Here is a 20,831-nt window from a genome sequence, read left to right as displayed (position 1 = left end):
ATACAGCAAAGTAAAGGATATTTTAAAAGAGCCAAGGAAAAGATGCATATTCGTTGTGTTTGTATATCATGAAGCAGTCTCAGCACATAGCCTAAGCCCTACAGAGGGTAAAACCCAGTTATAAATATATTTAACAAGTGCTGTAAAACCAAAATGCCAGTAACCAATACCAACGGTAACCACTGTACAGTATTAGTAATAATGTAAAATCATGTTAGTTAACTAGAAAAAAAGTTGTTTATATTTGCATATGGGTAAATAGTACCATAGGTCCCTTCTGATTTAATAATGATCAGTGGGCTTAAACTTGCGTATGTGAAATTTCTGATAAACCAGTGAAGCACTGAATTGCTGAAAGTGCCCCTAGCTTTAATAACTAAATTTGTAGTAATCAGTCTGATACGGTAGGCCAGTCAAAGTTATACTAGTCTGGAGAACCAGGGCCTGCAGCTGCTCTTATTATTCATTGTTGTTTTAACAAAAGACACGACATAATATATACAAGTGGGTGAAATATCAGACTTCAGAGCTGTTCGGTCATGTTTGAAGAATACCAGCAAAAGTCTCAGAGGGGGTAATCATATGTAGGCCAATAGAAATAAAGTGTTTATGTCCTATTTTCTTGAGAGTGTAGTCAGGCTTGAGTAAAAGACTATAGGCCATTTGTTTTTATGGAGACGCTCATTTTTAGACATTTCAAAGTAAAGTTAATTCAGCTACCTTGCTTTTGTTTCTTAAAATCATCTGAATGATACAAACTTGGTTGTTACTTGTGATACTTTTTTTTTTAACTGTGTTCTGACTCATCTGGTTGCATTATATTTGGACGACTCGGTTGGAAAAAACAAAACCCTTTTGTAGACTAGTACCTTGCTTGAAAGTACTCTTTTTGCAGATCCTGTCAAAATTAGGTTTTCTCAGATGTATGATGTCTAGAATTAGCAAACATAGGGAACCAGATATGTCTGATGTGTAAATAGTATATAATTTGCTATATTGATAGAAGTAAGAATGGAGTTAATTTATAGGCTAGTGTTTTGGGAACAGTCATTGACTTTAAATATACTGTGACTACTTGTACCCAGGTTTCTGCTTATGTTGATACCTATATTATAATTTATATACTTTTCCCGAATAGACATCAATTTAAGATTTTTGAAGATGGCTCATTTGTAGATTAGTAATATTAATTTTGCCTTGAATATTTTATATTTTCTCAGAAATTCATTAGAGCATTTTCATATCACAACTGTAAAATTCAATTTGAAAAGTTTATCAACAGAAATATAGATTAACATAATTTAAAGTAAGCGCAAAATATGTCTGGGAATGGGTATGTAATGTTCCCTGTTCCTAAGCAGACAAAGTGTACCTGTCTTAGAGATTCTAAGGTCTCTTTTGGCAGAATCTGCAAAAATGTCTCATGGGAGGAAAGAGAGAGAGAGAGAGAGAGAGAGAGAGAGAGAGAGAGAGAGAGAGAGAGAGAGAGAGAGAGAGAGAGAGAGAGAGAGAGAGAGAGAGAGTGCACAACACAATGCTCTGGCCCACCTCCAGTGTTTTGTTCAGTGTGCCAAGTGGAGTCAGTGGTGTCAGGGATTTTTTTGCTTCACACTTTGCAGTTTTAAATTGCCAAGGGTTCTTGGTTCTGAAAGACCAAGAAAGTTTTACGAGCTTGAAGGAGGTTATATGATGAGATTGTGATATTATTTAATTGTTCTCTAGTTCTCACATAGTTGGCATGGGTGCTATCTCTTAAAAGTTTTTTTTTTTTTTATTCTAGTGGCTGCTTCCTTCGTGTGTTCACTGAATTAAAGTGAATTCAGATTGTCAAATGTGATCTGTGATTTTTACATGATCTACACAGTTGATCTGTTTCTTGATGTTCTTAATCATGGTTTTGTTCAAGATGTGCCCTACATGTGTCATTAATTTCAGAAGCCAAATACAGAATCAGTCTTTCCACTCAAGTCAAGTAAGGTGTTCGATATACTTTTCCTAAAGCCTCTATCAGTATGAGTTCATTTTTGTATTATCTAACATTTTCTTCAAAGGCAGATAGACACATCCTTGTATCAGCTGAGGTAATTCATATCACTTGTTTACAGACCAGAAGGTCAATGTACAGGTTTGTTATCAGAACTTGGGGATCAGTGGTTTAGGGTCCATTTTTCTTTTCAGTCTGTGTGATTAGGTGGTTGATCACAATGGTTTGGTGACTGCGTTGGATTTGTTGTGTAGTTTGTGCTGTTGAATTTTTTATTCAAGCAAACTTGAGTCAACTTTTGTTGATTATCATCAGAAGTTCTACAAAACTGTTGACTGTATCCAGTTGCATTTTAAATGCTCTATTGCTTCTTAATATGGACAGAACATTCCAAGACAATCACAGTTTATGCAAGCAAAAATAAACGTTCAAATAGAGTAAGGTTCATAGACCAGACAGAATGAGCATTGCCATAAATCTGGATTACATAGAGAATATTGTCAGACCACAGATAACTGGTCTGCAGCCAGTAAGTATTTTTGTTATCGCAGTGCTGTATTGAAATTTTTATGGTACATATATGTACTAAAGAATTAAACCTGTTGACTTCAAATCAGAGGATTTTACATTGATATGATTTTATGGGGAGCTTTTATTATTGTCTCAGTGCTGAAGAAATTACATATTTGAGTGATACCTGTTATTAATTGTTATTAAATGTGGGCATATGATTGTCTTATTCAGTTAAGTTGGCTGTGTGTGGTGGTTAGGTAAAAGATTAAGTGGAGATACATGTTTGTCATGAGGATGGTCAGGCTTTTTATTGATGTGCTCTGAGTTGTCAGTTTGTAAAAATGAGCTTCTGCAGTTTTGACTTACACACTGTTGGTAGAATATTTCCAGAAAACTTACCTCTCACTCATTAACATGTTCTGGAAAGTTTGATTATTGTACAGATGCATTTTTCATTTTACTCTCCCCAGTCTGCTTAATAGGTTTAGAAATCTGTATAATCCTGACAGACATTTAAGGATGTGTTTATCTTTTGATGATGTTTCAGATTAGGAATCTGTGCAGTTTTCTTTATCTTTTATTATTGAAAGTAGGTAAGATATTGATTTACCTTAGCTATAACTTATGCAGAGAACATGACCAGCCTACATAACTGAAACTGAAACACACATGTACTGTAGTTTTTTATTTCTACATCATGGAAGGAAAACAAAATAGTATTCTTTCATATATTTCTGACAAGTTGACAGCTCACGGAAGAAAACTGTCTTCTTATCCTAATGCTGCAATAAGCATTTCCTATTGTAGGTTTAAGAAAGCTTCACATTGATGTACATCAACCCAGCTCTTGAGTGTCAGATTTATAGAACGGGTATTAAAAGTAAAAGTAGGTAGTTCTGAAAGTATACTGTATACAAATACATATAGTATGTAGTTAAATGTCTTCTGCCTTATATCTGAAAATTTTAGTGTCTTGTTTTAGAAGACATAGAACTTTTTATTGCGATTTTCTGAACAGCTTGAATATTATTCAGAAATCTATTCTCAGCATTTGCTAAACTAATCTAGGAAAGTGAATACTAGTATGCTTTTCTCAGTAGGCAGGTAAAGAGGACGGGACTTCTTAATAGAAATTGTAGGTGGGCAAAATGCATGAATGGACAGAATTCGCATACCTTATACCACTTGATATCACCTGATGGCATTAACCGTCTTTTGTGTTGTAATAATAATGACTTGTCAAGATTGTTGTTTTATTTAATTTTTTCGAATTAGTTTAGCTGTACGTAGTTTTGTACAGTGAAAATGAAATGTATGGTGTATGTAAGTTGGTCATACTTTTTCAATTACCTGTACCTATCTGTTGATTACATGTACGATACAGCAGTTCAGAGTGTAGTTAATATTTGTTAGAACTGACCAACTGTCTCACATTACGTAGTTAACAACTGTTTACAAGTACTTTTAGAATGTCTATGAAGTGCAAATTATGGGTTTGTTAGTTATTCACCAGCCATGTTAACCGTCTGCTTGTCCTATGTTTTATTTGGGAGTGTTGGAATGCATTGAAAAAATTTACCCATGTTGTACACGTTGGGTGGTGGTACTTATGTTCTAAAAGTTTTAAACAGCCTTGCCATGTTTAGTAAATTATTTACCGTTATATTGTTTTACCAAGTACCTTAGCCAATGTGACTTTTCCTTTTTTTTTTTTTTTTTCTGTATTAAATTGACCCTTCAGATGTTACAGAATTCATTATGTGGTATTGGTTTAACACGATTCTTACCAGAGGGAGTGCCATGTGCTGTTTGCATTTTTAAATCATTAAGAATAATTACCCTAAGGTTCGGATGTTTTTTGATAAATAAACAGAGCCAGATTTGCATAAATAACTCATCCCACCAGATGTTAGGACTCACTGGTGTCTTCAATCACCAACAAACTTTGCAGTTGGCTAAAGTCTCTCTTGCCTCTTGAGCTTAATCATAAATTATGATCTACTATTTTCCTGAAATTTAGTACATTTTTGTCTTTCGTAGATGTTTCCATTAAGTTTGTTGTTATGCTTATGATTTTATTTTGTTTCAAGATCACACTGGGTGAGATTTGTGTGTTTGTGGGATATTTTCCATCCACTTGCACTCTTTCTGCTGTCACATAGATCAAAGTTTGCTCAATGAGACTCTATACAGTAATGCACAGGCTTTTTATTATAGTATATTCATTCAGTAATGGCTTTGTTGATTCATGAAGTATTTTTTGCCATTTTTATTTTGGTATTTTGTTAGTAAATTTTGGACACGCATTTTGAATAGTATATACGTAATTTACTCTTGAGAAGATTTTTAAGCATCAGTTTTTAAGTATAAAATAGTAAGCTTTGATTTCTTTGTAAATCTTTCATTTTAGCCATTTTTCATCATAAAGTGCTTTAGAAAGAGAGATTAAGAAATTAGGTATATTCTAATAAGTACCTGTACCTTTACTTATATCAAATTCACTTAGTTTTTTGTATATTAGCAGCTCTCTCCATTTTATAGATACGTACATTAAAACATTCATTCTTATCTAAATAATTAATGCGTAACCTGTACTTGGACTGTTTATTGCATATATGAGTGTTATAACCTTTTAACTGAATTTCATTCTCCAGGCAAGAACAGATATTGCTGAACACAATCACATCGTAGCCATGGGCGAGCGTTCGGCTATGAAAAGACATCCAGGGAAGACTGGCAAACAGGCAAATGGGTCAAGCATGGACAGCATAACAGCCACACTCGAGGAAAAGCTAGCAGAAAAGGACGAGAGGGACAAGCTCGTTCTCTGGAGACGACCTGTACAAACACTTCATTACTTTTTAAGAGAATGTGGGGTGCTCCTTGTTGAATATATGATTAAGTAAGCACTTGTTATTGATTTTGTTTTTTTGATTCAGGAGATACAAAGCCATATTCATGTGTAATGAGCCTTCAGGGGTCATACCCTTGGCCTGCACTGTAGGCATTACGTAAGGTTCTCTTTGCAGCATCCCTTTAGCCCCTAGCTGCAACCCCCTTTCATTCTTTTTTCTGTACCTCCATTCATATTCACTTTCTTCCATCTTATTTTCCACCACCCTCTAAAAGTTGGTTCATGGTGCAGCACCAAGATTTCCCGCCTGTTATACTTCTCAGTCCTTTTTACTCTCAGTTTGCCTTTCAGCACAGAATATCATAGGTCCCAGTGCTTGGCCTTTGACCTAAATTTTATATTCCATTCCATTCACATGTATAGGCAGTCAGAACTGTTATAAATGTCATGCACCCAAGCAGGAAGTATTTAAAACCTGCTAAGCATCATTGAGCATAAAGTGTTGCCTCCAAAAGTTTCCAGTTTTTGGGTATCAGCTGTTGCATGCATTAGTAAGTGAAACAAGGTTTCCCCTGTAATAACTGGTCATCTGTTGTTTGAAACTGCTGCTATCAGTGGGCCAATAGATTACTTCATTTTTCATATTCTATCATTAACTAAAGAATGACATTTCTAATTTTTAGATAAAATAATAGGTGCTTAGAAATTGTATCATCATTCCAAGAATGTTAGAGTCCTAATGCACATTTGTTTTCTGATTACAGATTATGGAACAATAAGAAGATAGTATTATTTATTACACTTCTTGTAGGAGGCTACTATTTAGTTTATAAAACACCAGGTCCTCATCAGCCTGTAAGTATATTTCATTATTTTTGTATGTCTTTTAAAATTGGCATTGCATACTGACTGGTTTTTGGATCAAATTGATCATGTTTAACTTTGACCTGTGTAGAATGAGTCAGTATTTCAAGATTGGCTCAGTAAAACTTGAAAGCTTATGATTGAGGGCTTTGGATACAATTTTTTCTCTAAAAACTTAGTAATCATGAAAGTAATGTATACCATGTAAAATGGCATTCCGAGATCACCGCCATATTTTCTTTCCTGTGAACACAGATCTCATTCATATTTGTAAAGTGAAATGTAGCCGTTTTGTTCCTCTCCACACCCTGGGGAGGAAGGATGTTTCCTTACCTCAGAAGCAGGGGTTTTCATCCAACTAACAATTCCTTGAGATAAACATCTCCAGACAAGATATTCTAAAACTGAAGCATATGACAAATCATTCATAAAATATTATTATTATATTATTATTGGTTGCAGGTCCACAATAATTAGCTGTGTGAGAGTTGATGGTTCTTTGTAAATATCAGTAGCTTTTGAACCCTGTGCTAGCTTCATCCTCAGTCAATGAATATTGTGACTTTAAAAAGTTATCAAGGTATAAACTTCTGAGCAGGACAAGTGTCAGTGGTAGTACAATTCCACAACAAAGAATGCAGATAAAGGAAGCACTCAACAGCCCAGCTAGGTAATACCGTTGTTAATGTTCATATTTCTGTTCGCTATTCTGCTGGAACATATACAGGTATTCTCCTACTTACGTTGGGGTTAGGTTCCGAAAAACCCATCGTAAGTTGAGAAAATCGTATCTCGGATATAGCCTAGCCTACACTAAGTTAATCAGTACCATATAGGCTAGGCTATATACACATATATGGAAGATTAGCCTACACTACACAGTATACCTATACATATATGGTATAGTAATTATTAATATCAGCTAATTCGGGTGTTTCAATGCAGATTGACTTATGATAATTAAGTATAAAAAAAAATTTAATAATAAGAACAAGGATCAGACTGAAGCGTAAAGGGTACTCACCAAGATTCGGTCCGTTGTCGGCATACGTGATCGGTGTCAGGCTGTTCATGGCTACTATAACTAAAGATCGGAAGAGGAGGATGATGATAAAGCAGCAGGATCATCAATTCGCTCTTCCTCAGATAGAATTTCTTCTTCTGTTAGTTCAGGTGTCTCGAGGAAACAACTGTTCCGAGACGTACAGGATCGAGTCTCAAGTGAGGGGGTAGGGCTGGGGGAAGCTGAATGCACTGGAGTCGTTCTCTTGAAGAAAAAATCCATTGTAGGTTGCACAGTGCGTTTTTTTCGTTCTTCATAAATTAATTGGTAACATGCAACACTGTCTTGATGAGCCCTCTGAACTTTGGCAAACCGTTCCTCGTCCCCATCCATTTCACTTAAAAGTTTCAGTCCTTGGTCAAATAAAGCAAACGCCTCTGCCAGTTTTTTAATCGTAAACGTCGCTCCGGCTCTTTTATTTCTTCTTACTCTTCTGCTTTTTTTTCTCTTCTGCAAGTGCAGTTAAATCCTCTGCCGTTAGCTCTACATCTTACACATCTATAAGTTCTTGGATATCTTCCTCGTCAATTTCTAAATCTAAACTTTTCCCAAGTATCAAGATCTTTTTATTGATTTCCACTTCTTCTTCATTCTGATCGAAACCTTTAAACGAGTTCACATACACTTTCAGCAGATTTTTCCAGACGCCATTCATACACACTTTCTTTATCTCCTTCCACGCCCTTCCAATGTTCATAATGGAGTTAAGAACACTAAATTCTTTCCAGAAAGTTCTGAGATCTTTCTCCTCGTTATCCGTAGCCTGAACAGCCTGCGCAAACGTGTTCCGAAGATAATACGCCTTGAACGTAGCCACAGCACCCTGATCCATGGGTTGTATGAGAGTTGTGTTTGGTGGCAGAAACACTACTTTTACATTCTCGTTAATATCTCCGATGTGCTGAGGGTGGCCAGGAGCATTGTCGAGAATCAGAAGAATTTTGAAGGGATGTTATTTTTCCTACAATGATCTTTCACTTCCGGAATGAAGCAATGAACGAACCAGTCCTCGAACAATATTGCAGTCATCCAAGCTTTTTTATTATGACGGTAATGCACAGGAAGTGTATGCTTGTCGATGCTTTTTAAAGCCCTTGGATTTTCTGAGTGATAAATCATAAAGGGCTTAAGTTTATACCCAGCCACATTTCCCCAAGCAGAAGAGTCAATCGATCCTTGTATGCCTTAAACCCGGGCATCGTCGTTGCTTCTTTGTGGATGTAGGACCGTTGTGGCATACGTTTCCAATAAAGTCCGGTTTCATCAACATTAATTTTTTTTTTTTTTTTTTTTTTTTTTTTTTTTTTTTTTTTTTTTTTTGTTTTTTTTTTTTTTTTTTTTTTTTTTTTTTTTTTTTTTAGCATTAATTGCTAACCCCATCGTAACATCGGATTATCGTAAAACGGATTATCGTAACTCGAGCACTACCTGTAGTGAGCTGTGATGATGCTACATGGTGTTCCCCTCATGGCATGGCTGCAAGGTTGCTAGACATAAGGTTCCTTGTGCTATGTCCTGTCTGAGGGAGGAGAGCAGAAGAGGAGGCAGCAACAAGCAAAGGAAAAACAGCTTGTCTTAAAATTAAAATTTTTAACAAAGTTTGCAAGAATATAGAAATCGACTAATAGGTCTTCACCATTGAACGGCTTGTTGCAGTAAAAAGCTTCTCCTAAGTTTATGGCGGTGCCTTCCACCAGTCTTCTTGTGTGGACATTGTTATATTTAAAAATTATGTTAGCTCCATCCCAATTTGGTCTGTGGTTTGTGTGCCCCTAATCAGGTTGCTAGTCCTCTTCAACTTTCCTCAAAATATTTTCCCTTACAATGTTGTTTCTAATTACAGTTTATGGCTAATTGTGGTAGGGTATCTAAAAACTACCTCAGTATCTAGCTATTGTCATAGTTACATAATTTGTTGAGATTCGGATTAAATGGGAGGGGTAAATATCTGCTAGGTTTTTCCTTGAGATTGTTAACAGGACGATAAAATGCTTTCTTAGCTCGTGAAATGACTTTGTCAATAAAATAATCTGGGTATCTTACTGTACATTCCAGAGGCCATGAAAGTGTTTTTCGTAAACAACTTTTAAAGCAACGTATGGATTTCCATGCAACTAAAGCAATGATGTTTCTAACATTTCATAATTTATGCTAGTAGTATACTGAATTGACAGATGTGCTTAATTAAGCCATTTACTCTTAGGAAAAAGACAACTTCTTACCTTGCCTCAAACTGTTTTGAACAAGTGGGTCATTAATATTAAATTACTTTAAGAAATTTTGTATGGCCCAGGATAGGTAAAAGGACATTTAACCATAAGCATAAGAACCACTTAAGGGGACCGTCCGCTATGGCGGATGACATGTCAACTTGAAAAAATAAAAAATCGAGTTATTACTTGTATCTATGCAGAAACATGCCGTGCATGCTTTCCAGAAGTTTCAGCCAATTATTTTCACAAATAATGAAGATATAGCGGTTTTTAAATGATGACGTCATCGTAACTGCGTCGTCTGTATGACTTGAGTTTGACAGAATCGTTTTTGCGTGTTTATTTTTGCATATATACAGCGATTTTTAAAGATTTTTTTCGAAATTCTCATACATCTGGTAGCAATGAAAGGTACTGTGACACTGGGTGAGAAGCGAGCTGCTCAGAGCGGTTATTTATAGGCGAGACTCGGAGAATGACTCAGTTACGCCACAGACGTCAAAGTAGTTACACGCACGTAGGCACTTGCGTTTGGTTACTAGCTATTTACGTTGTTTTTATAACTTCTTAGTGAACTTATAGCAATGCCGAAGTTACCTAAGATCAAGAAGGCTACTCAGCAACTATGGCTAGCAAAATTAGCAAAGGCCAGGAGTGTGCTGAAAGAAAAACACGAAAATTAATTGTTTTCAGCTGCCCTCATTGTCTCATGTCTCGCCGTCAACATCATTATCTGGTGTCACGCTGAGGGTACTAACACCACTTTTAGGGGTAGGACCACGATCCTTGATGTAGAATTCAACAATAAAAGTACAAATAAAGTAATTATAATAATGTTGTTTTGACCTTATAAGAAAAAAACGAAAATTTACATAGCAAATCTTTTGGGAGCTCATAACTCAAAACATACTTATGCGCATGTCGGTAACCATTACTCGGTTATTTATTATCCAATTTTAGAGAGAAAGATATCATTGGAAAGAGGAATAAAAATCCCATAATTCTGTGTGACAGAATTTTTATTTCTTTTTTTTTTTTTTCTTTTTTTTTTAGAATTTTTTGAGTGTCTAGACTAAAAAAAAAATAAAAACAAATCATAAAAAATAAAAAAATTAAAAAATAAAAATTCTGTTGCACAGAATTGTTCCGTATATAAAGAAGTTTTTATGGTATGATTTTCAATACAACTGATGTCACATTAGCAGAGAAAACTCTACCAATTATTTTTTTTTAAATCATGATTTTTGCTAATAAAACGAAAAGTTTTTGATCAAATGACTTGAATTTTTTTTTTATAGATGAAGGTATTATATATATCTAAAACATATATGAAAATTATGTATTTTGCGTAATAAATAAAAAAAATAGACATCATAGCGGACGGTCCCCTTAAGAAGTATAGTGGAGGATATGCTATACCGATGTCACTGATACAAGTCACCACTTTTGTGGATGGTTGGGTGGCTAAGCGCAGCTTTAACCTCATTTTCTGAAGTAAAAAAGTTAATGAAACACATACGGCAATGCACAGTATACATACAGTGGTCCCCCATATTCACAGGAGATGCGTACCAGACCCCCTGCGAATGTTTAGAATCCGCGAATAGTTGGAACCCCAATAAAAACACTGAAAACAGCCTATTTTGGTAGGTAAAACTCAAGAACACTTAATTGTATTATAACTAACATATTCTGGTTTTTTAATAGTTTTATCACAAAAGTGCATTTTATGATGAAATAAAAAAAAAACAGGAATTTCTGGATATTAATCATAGAAGAATACCACAAATAGGCAAATTTCCTGTGAATGATGGGGAGTCATTGTCCAGAGAGAAATCTGCGAATCGGAAGAACATGAATACATGGGGTCCACTGCACTTCCAAAAATTAGGATGAAGTTTGAAACTCAGTGCTTTAGTGGCATAGAAATCCATGATTCAGTTTAAAAGTTGTTTATGAAAAACAGTCATGCCTCAGGAATGCATAGTAGTCCTCTGAAAGTTGATTGTGTGTGTTGAAGTTCTCCCTCGACAAACTCTGAGTCTTTTACTTGAAATGTATGTAGGACAAAGGTCATTGCTACATTGTTCTTAATATTGTTAGCATGGATTAAATAAAAATGTATATGACTTTCCAAGTTGGTGGTTTTGTGATACACAGAGAACTTAGATTTCTAATTATTGTGGTCTCTAGACAGACAAGATATGACTTAAAGAACCTTACATCTAGCAACCTTGCAGCTGTGCCACTATGGGAACATTATCACAGCCTACAAGACAATACAGCAGAATAGCAAACAAAAATACAAACTTTACAAATATTAACAACGGAATTACTTAGTTGGGCTGTTGAGGGCTTCCTTCATTTGCATTCTTCGTTGTGGAACTGTACTGCGACTGACACTTGTCCTGCTCAGAAGTTTACTTGGACAAATTTTTTAAGTCACAGTGTTCACTTGGCAGAGGATGAACCTAGCACAGGGTTTCAAAGCTTCTGATATTTAAAAAGAACCATCAACTCTCACACAGCTACATTGTTGTGGACCTGCAGCCATATCATAATTTTCAACATGGAAAATTATGCCTATATTATTATTCAGGAGGTGAACCACGTTCATACAGAACAGGCCTGCACCGGCCGTTGGCTTGAAATTCAAGCTTCCAAAGAATATGGTATTCATTTGAAAGAAGTTACAGAAGATAATAGGATATACAGAAGGAAGAGATGAATTACTGGAAAACAAGTAAATTAATATATAGTACATGAATCTATAAAAGTGAAAATAAGTTATTAAAATTATAAGGAGACTTGTTTTGGGTAGCAATGTTTACCTGCCCAATGGTAAACGAATGATAGTAAGAATGAAGTTCATTCATGGTTTTTGTTTTGATTTTTAGAAAATAACTGTGATTTTTATATGATGCTAAATGTGTTTGTTACCTTCTTTTAGTTTTTCTCAACTTCTTTACCGAGAAGCTTAACAAAACGTAAACTTTGCATTCGCTACCTAACTGATTTTCTCGGTACTGAAATACATAAATAAAAAGTAAATGGGTCTTACTTTACGTGGCTGATATTATCATTCCTCTTCACATATGAACTTTTTATCTAAGTATCTCCAGAGAAAGAAGACAGGAGAAGAGAAGCACAGAAAAACAAAACAGTTTGTTTTATACAGTGCGGTCCCCAATTATGCAAGAATTTGGTTGATCCACGGCCTCGCAGAATTGGAAATTCGCAGATTTCAAAACACATACCTTAAGGGAATAATTCCATTAGGGCCAAGGCAAACAGCAACTTAGCCAGTCAAACTTTTTTATACTACCCGTTTTCAATACTTTCTATGTACTATACTGTAATTTTTTCAGATATGATATTGTTCTAATGGATAAATAAACATTGAAAAGGTTTTAATAACTTGAAAACGTTTCAAATTACGCACAGGATGGTGGAAACTCCCACACGTAAACAATGCCACCATTGGGTGCAAGTGTACTGTATGATACAGTCCTTTCCTTTAAACAACCTGTTTGATGGAATTTCCTTTACCTATCCGCTGCCAAAAAACCTTCAAACTCCTCTATCTCATCCTCTGTGAAGAGTTCTTCTGCTGAAGGAAGGCTTTGTGAACCATTTGAGGACTAGCGGATCATGCGTGTCTTCACTCCCGTCGGGCCTAACAAACCTGGTTACGAGCGCCTGTCTGTTTATTTGTCCGGCACATTCACTATGTAATCGTTTTAATATAAATTTATTCTACGATAAAAAAAGAACTGATGAAAATTCAAAATTTTATATGAAATTACAATTTCTTAAAAAGAAATGATAAAAATTCAGATTTCAACATGAAATGACAGTTTCTTGAAAAGTTTAGATAAAATGATTCTCTCTCTCTCTCTCTCTCTCTCTCTCTCTCTCTCTCTCTCTCTCTCTCTCAACACATCTGCTTCTCTCTCCACGTCTCTCTCTTGCGTCTCTTCTCTTCTCGTCTCTTCTCTCTCTCCTTCAAACACACCTGATTCTCTGTTAATTACTTTTACTAGTCATTTTCATCAAAACCTATTTCAACAATAGAAAAAAATAAATGATCAAATCTGTATGATGTGGATGATCAAATACACTTCGCAGATCTGAATAATACTTATGGCAATGATCAGAATATACACATTGTGCTATGACGTCACAAATGCGTGAGGCAGAGCCTTCCATCTTAGCTAATGACTGAGCAGGAAATCTTTCTCTGACATTCCCCCTTGGAGGAGTAATACTTTTTTTCTTCCAAGCATTCCCCCCACCCCTTCTCTCAGATACCAGCAAAGCCCCCCACATCTAAAATACTTGAAAAGACAATAGATTTGATATGTTTTTCGGCGTGTGACTCACAGAATTTGAACAGCTTTGCAGATATAGAAAATCAAACTAGTGACCGCATAAAAGGGGAATCGCACAATTCGAACACGCATAATTCAGGACCAGACTGTACTTGCAAAGATTTTTTACATTTTCATGCTTGTATGTTTAATAAAGTGAACATAGGTTCTTGGTTACAACTTTTTTCACTTATCATTGTAATAAACAACAGCATCAGAGCCTAGAATGTATTCCATGATTACTGCTCAGAAGTGCAAGCAAAATGACATACCCTAACTTTGCCTCACTTGATACCATAAGTTAGTGTGGCCATGTAACTTTTTTCATCTATTTCAGAGAAAGATTATACTTGTTTCCAAATACTCAGGTTTGCATTATCTATACATATATATGGATGTGTATGTGTACACAATATGATATCCAAATGTCAAGAGTCTAGATAGCCAACAATAAAGTTGATTTTGCTTCATTATACGCCTGGCATGCATACCACCTTCCTGAGCACATCCGATACTGTCTGTTTTGCTCCAAGCCCTTCAAACCGAATTATAAGAGGTCTAGAGCTGAAAAGAGGAAGATTGGGAATTTGGTGGTATGTGCGTACAACCTTCATGTACCCAGTACTATGCAATAGTCTTGAAAGGTGGCACTCTGTGTACCTCCAAACAAACTCGGTAAAGAATGGGTCAAGGATTCATTTGGTCATTTTTTAATAACAGCTTTAATTCAAAGCCTTGTTATTTGACTTTGCAATATAGTATGTAACCTCTTGTTTTGTGCTAATATATGTAATGACCATCACTCACTTTCATCAAAGACTTATGTATCTTGAAAGCAATTACATATGTTATTCCTTTTCAGATTTTACAAAGAATAGAAAAAGACTTCTGGTGGTGCTCATGGTGGGTGTGGCTAGGCATATTGTCGTCAGTAGGGTTAGGGACAGGCCTTCACACATTCTTACTCTACCTGGGACCTCACATAGCCTCTGTCACTCTTGCGGCGTATTCCTGCAACTCCGTCAATTTCCCATCACCCCCTTACCCTGATGAGTAAGTAATTTCAAGTAATATTGCCTCATATTACTTCATTTTAGGGTTGGATGAAAGTTTTCTCCAAATTTTGGATGTAGACTTATGTAGTCGATAGGACTTTAAGAATACATGAAGGAAATTAGAAAAGTAACAGAGTATAACCACATTGTTTATAATTTGTACAATAAATATAATGTTTAAGGTAATAAGTTTGACTTCAGTATGTATCTAGAATATACTATTCTTTTACTTATTAACCCTTAAACACCGACTGGACGTATTATACGTCAACTAAAATTGTCTGTCGGGTGCTAAGTGGACGTACGGTACGTCGACTATAAAAAGTTTTTTAAATATTCGCGGAAAAATAGTTATAAGCCTAGTTTGCGAAAAATTTTAAATCATGCGCCTTGAAGGATACTGGGAGTTCGCGGATCACGCTGTTGTTTTGTTTGCAAGCGTTACCCAGGCCTGCATGCGCGAATTGCTTTCTTCTTGCACTAGACAGCATCAGCGATTCTTAGTCGGAGAGCGATCTCTTGCCTCATTCGTGTTTTGCAGAACTTTTGCGAGTGTTAGCGTATTTGACGCAACAGGACGTTCACAGAGATGTCCCAACGTCATCAGGACTGTGAAAGGCGCATATTGCCTATTGATAGTGATCATGTGAGGAGAGTTTTAGACTTTGATGCTGGAGAGGGACCAAGCACCCAAGGTGACCCAGCTTTCCAATGCCGTGTTGTGCGGCCTTTGCGTGGTCGAAAGTGACAAAGGACCACATCCTCTGCCTTTTACAATCCCTAGGAAGCATTGGGGTGTCCTGAGGGGCATTCGTAAACATTTGGGAGGCCTCCAACAAAAGGACATAGATGAATACTTGTTGGAGCTCGATCAAGAGCAGGTCGAAAGTCCTCATTTTGATGGCAGTTGGTCATCTAGTGACGAGGACATCACACCTGATGTCAGTGATGACAAATATTTGCTCCCAATGTCCGTACAGGAGCCACAGCCTGAAAGTGAACTGGAATTTAGTGGTTTTAGTGCCTATGAGGGAGAGTCTTAGGAGGAGGAGGAGGCGCTGATTTTTGCTGGTGGGGATGAGACAGAAAGTGATTGTGAAAGCGAGGGAGATGGGTCAGTTGGGAGGGTGGGAGTGCGAAGTCTTGCCTAAGTACGTTTAGGCAGTTTAGGTGAAGGCCATTCGTCCGAAAGTGATGGGGGTTGGTTGGAGGACCCCACCCCACCTAACATGCACCCATTCACTGCACTGGGGTTCATTCAGCTTTTCCTGACACGGGAATTGCTGGAATACCCTGTTGCAGAGACGGCAGATTACACTTAGTACTGCCGTGAGGAACTGCAAATGATGACGTCGTATCGCTGGCGGGGCTGCAACCTCACGGACATGGCGCATTTTTGGGGGCTGCACATTTTTTTGGAATATGCCTGCTGCCGATGTCAGGCAATATTGGAGGCGGAATTCTTTTTTCAGTACGCCCAATGTGCCCGGCATTATGGCCCTTGATAGTTTCCTGGTGTTGGACAGATATTTCAATGCCTTCAACCGAAGGGCCATACCCCGGAATAACCCCGACCGCCTCATCGTAGTCCGCCCAGTGTTGGACTACATTCGTGAACGGTGCCAGTTTCTCATGGTTCCTTCCAAGAACCTTTCTTTGGATGAGGGGATGATGCCATACAAAGGACATCTCAGTATAAAAGTATGCAACCCCAAGAAGCCAAAGAAATATGGTGTGAAATTATTTTTTTATTACGGAGTCCAACACTGGATACATTGTGGACTTCTCTGTGTATTCCAGGGTCTTCTCCACGCTGCGTGACACTGTCTTCGGTCTTGTGGATCATTTCCGTAACCAGGGATACCACCTGTTTATGGATAATTATTATAACTCGATATCCCTGGCCCAGGAACTGTATGAAGCAGGTGCATGTCAGTGGTACCCTTCGGTTGGTGCGTGGGGCCCCGAATGTTCTCAAGAGTTTCGCTAGCCAGCCGCAACGTCTGGCAAGGGGAAAGACAGAGTGGCGGCGGAAGGGAGATGTCTTCATCATCTGTTGGAAAGGGGTCCGACTCGTCCCCATGATTACGAGGAGTCATGAGCCCATCCAAGAAGAGATTGTGCAGCAGAAGAAGACACGTCGGCAGGGCCGAGTTACGTATGAGGAGTTTCGTGTCCAGCGGCCTACTGTCATTGGGCACTACAAGAGGCACATGGGAGGAGTTGATCTCTTTGATCAACTCATCCAGTATTATCCCTTTGCCAGGAGAACCAGGAGGTGGACACAGAAGCTCCTTAAATACCTCCTTCAGTTGGCCCTCCAGAATGTCTACATCCTCTATTGTGGGTACAATTCCAACACCCGGAGGTTGTCCCCTGCTGCCGCCCTCCCTCAGATTCCAATGTCCTGTCGGGTAGTGGACCCTGTGTCTCGATTGCAGGCAGGGGATCACACACTGGAGCTCCTAGAAGGGCGCAAGCAGAAACGGTGCCAGGTGTGCCATATGAATGGCAGAAGAGGAGACACCCGGTACGTCTGTCACACCTGCAAGGTAGCACTTTGCAGGTTCAGGGATTGTGACCGCAAATACCACATGCGGTCATATATTGGAGTGCGCCTACCTGAGGGACACTGGAGGCCCTTCTGCAGTAAGGACGCACATCTCCCTCCTCCGCCTGTACCTCGTCATGTCAAGAGGAAAAAAATGCAAGACTTCAATGGAGGAGGGAGAAAACAAGAATAGAACAAAGAGTCAGGATTACAAGTGAGTATTCTGCATTGATTTTATATTTCGTTTTATATTTATTACAAGTTTTTATATACAGTGGACCTCCCGTATTTGCAGACTCACACATTCGCGGATTTCTCTCGGATACGTTTCCCCGCATTATTCGCGGAAAATTCGCGCATTCACGGTATTTTTCTATGAGAAATATCCACAAATTCCTAGGTTTTTTTATCAATTTCATCATAAAATGCACTTTTTGTGATAAAACTGTTAAAAAAACCAAGTGTGAACATTTTTAGTGGTTTTTCTTGAGTTTTAACTAACAAAATAGGTTGTTTTTAGCATTTTTATAGGGGTTCCAAAATCTAACATTCTAGTGATATTCAATCATTTACCTTCATTTTGCAACAAACGGGAAGTCTCTAGCACAATATTTTGATTTATGGTGAATTTTTGAAAAAAAAAACAATTTCCATCCCTCTGCTTACGGTAACTCTGCTGAAAATCTCAGAATTTCTTTAGTCACCTTGTTTTTGCACCGTTTTCTATTAGGCCTTACATAAAGTGTTATACATGAAAATGTGCCCGATTTCATGTAGAATACAACAACAAATAACTCATGGTTGTAGCTTTTATCAGTTTTGACATTTTTTCATATAAATCATGATAAATAGAAAAAATTTTACCTTCGGTCAACTTTAACTTGACCGAAATGGTTGAAAAATGCAATTGTAAGCTAAAACTCTTACATTCTAATAACATTCAATCATTTACCTTCATTTTGCAACAAACGGGAAGTCTCTGGCACAATATTTTGATTTATGGTGAATTTTTGAAAAAACTTTTTCCTTCCCTCTGGGCGCGGTAACTACTGAAAATCTCATGTCTTTAGTCACCTTGTCGTAATTTTTGCACCGTTTTGTATTAGGCCTTAGATAAAGTGTTATACATGGAAATGTGCGCAATTTCATGTAGAATACAACAAAAAAATAACTCATGGTTGTAGTTTTTATCAGTTTTGAAATATTTTCATATAAATCACGATAAATAGAAACAATTAGACCTTCGGTCAAATTTAACTCAACCGAAATGGTTGAAAACTGCAATTGTAAGCTAAAACTCTTACAGTCTAGTAATATTCAATCAATTACCTTCAGTTTGCAACAAACGGGAAGTCTCTAGCACAATATTTTGATTTATGGTGAATTAAAAAAAAAAAAAAAAAATTCCATTGAAAAAATTCGACCTTCAGTCAACTTTGACTCGACCGAAATGGTAGAAAAATGCAATTGTAAAAAAAAACTCTTACATTCTAGTAACATTCAATCATTTACCTTCATTTGCAACAAACGGGAAGTCTCTAGCATAATATTTCGATTTATGGTTAAATTTTGAAAAAACTTTTTCCTTCCCTCCGCGTGTTAACTGCTGAAAATCTCAGAATTTCTTTAGTCACCTTGTTGTAATTTTTGCAGCATTTTCTATTAGGCCTTAGATAAAGTGTTATACAGTGGTACCTCGAGATACGAAATTAATCCGTTCCGAGACGGCCTTCATAACATGAGTTTTTCGTATCTTGGAACGCATTTTACATGTAAAATGGCTAATCCATTCCAAGCCCTCCAAAAACACCCCAGTAAATTATATTTCCAGGCCTAAAACACATGTTCTAGGGTTACGACGCCAATCCGACGGAAGAAATATAACTCCAAAAAGGCAAAATACTGTACATACTTGAGTAATATTCAACTGCATGTAATGTTCAACCCCATTTTTACTGCATATATTAGGACTTTAGCATATGTCCCTTAGCAATAAGCCTAGCCTATGTTAGCGGTTGCTACTGTAGCCTAGTCTATGATTCTGACATCTAAACCTAAGAGCTAAAAGCTTAGAATATGCCAATAAAATGTATAAATAATCAGTATTTACTCATTTCAAATAATTATTAATTAATCATTAACTATAATACACAAACAAACAAAAAACAAACCTTCCAATCGATTGTTTACATTCAGCTCTTACCGTCTTACGAGTATCGAACGATCGCCAAGCAATCATTTTTCCTAGCACACAGTAAGCCATAAATTGTCATTAGTAATATCTCTCTTCAACTAATGAAACTACCAAACAGTATAATAACGATTCATTTCTATTTATTCTATCTTTACCTAATGGAGATACCGAGTTACTGACAGCTATAATGAAACATACGTATACGTAACGTAATAATAAAACAGAAGAAGAATTTAAAAAATACGTATTTGTTGGCAGTCTGATTTATTTTATATTTTATCATATCTAATTTACAATTTTTTTTATTAAATGTATTGCATGTACTCATTTCGAATAATTATTAAGTAACCATTAACTATAATAAACAAACAAAAAAAAGCTTCCAAACGTTTACATCCAGCACTTACGAGTATCGAACGATCGCCAAGCAATCACTTTTACACAGTAAGCCATAAATTTTCATTATCTCTCTTCAACTACTGAAACTACCAAACAGTATAATAACCATTCATTTCTATTCTTTATTCTATCTTTACCTAATTTTTTTTTTATTAAATGTATTGCATGAATAAGTTTTTCAATTTACAGCAACCTTTTACCAATAGAATACTTAAAGCACAAGGGGTAGATGCTGACCAATAGGAGAACAGGACCTTATGGGGTGACTAGCATCAGGAACCAATGGGAGAGCGGGAGGATGGTGGCGAGTTTACTCAGTTGGCGGCGCGGGAGTTTTAAAATTGTTCTCGGTGGTCAGGGCGAATCTCGGGACTTTACAGCAACAACCTTTCTTATCTTGAAAACTTTTCGTATGTAGAGCAGTAAAATTTTTCGCATTGGCTTTCGTATCTCGAGTTTTTCGTAAGTAGAGCCTTTAGTATCTCGAGGTACTACTGTATATGAAAATGTGTGCAATTTCATGTAGAATATAACAAAAAATAACTCATGGTTGTAGCTTTTATCTGTTTTGAAATATTTTCAAATAAATCATGATAAATAGAAAAAATTTAACCTTCGTTCAACTTTAACACGACCGAAATGGTAAAAAAATGCAATTGTAAGCGAAAACACTAAGTCTAGTAATATTCAATCAATTACCTTCATTTTGCAACAAATTGGATGTGTCTAGCACAATATTTTGATTTATGGTGAATTTTTGAAAAAAAAACT

At 36.7% G+C, this 20,831-nt stretch overlaps 1 protein-coding gene across 1 annotated transcript in view; it reads left to right on the top strand.

Annotated features, from left to right (window-relative positions):
* Nucleotides 1-1,519: 1,519 nt before the first annotated feature.
* LOC135224507 (vacuole membrane protein 1-like) overlaps nucleotides 1,520-20,831 on the top strand; it is a gene marked incomplete in the record, with an annotated part of 106,564 nt that continues 87,252 nt past the window's right edge. The window contains 4 exon segments of the mRNA XM_064263536.1: nucleotides 1,520-1,681; nucleotides 5,152-5,399; nucleotides 6,116-6,206; nucleotides 14,724-14,914. Of these exon segments, the coding sequence (XP_064119606.1) occupies nucleotides 1,535-1,681; nucleotides 5,152-5,399; nucleotides 6,116-6,206; nucleotides 14,724-14,914 (677 nt within the window).

This window comes from Macrobrachium nipponense, chromosome 12 (genome assembly GCF_015104395.2).
Source record: "Macrobrachium nipponense isolate FS-2020 chromosome 12, ASM1510439v2, whole genome shotgun sequence".
Classification (NCBI taxonomy): Eukaryota; Metazoa; Arthropoda; class Malacostraca; order Decapoda; family Palaemonidae; genus Macrobrachium; species Macrobrachium nipponense.
The sequence above is the reverse complement of the archived record's forward strand: the minus strand, read 5'-3'. Positions and strand labels throughout refer to the sequence as shown.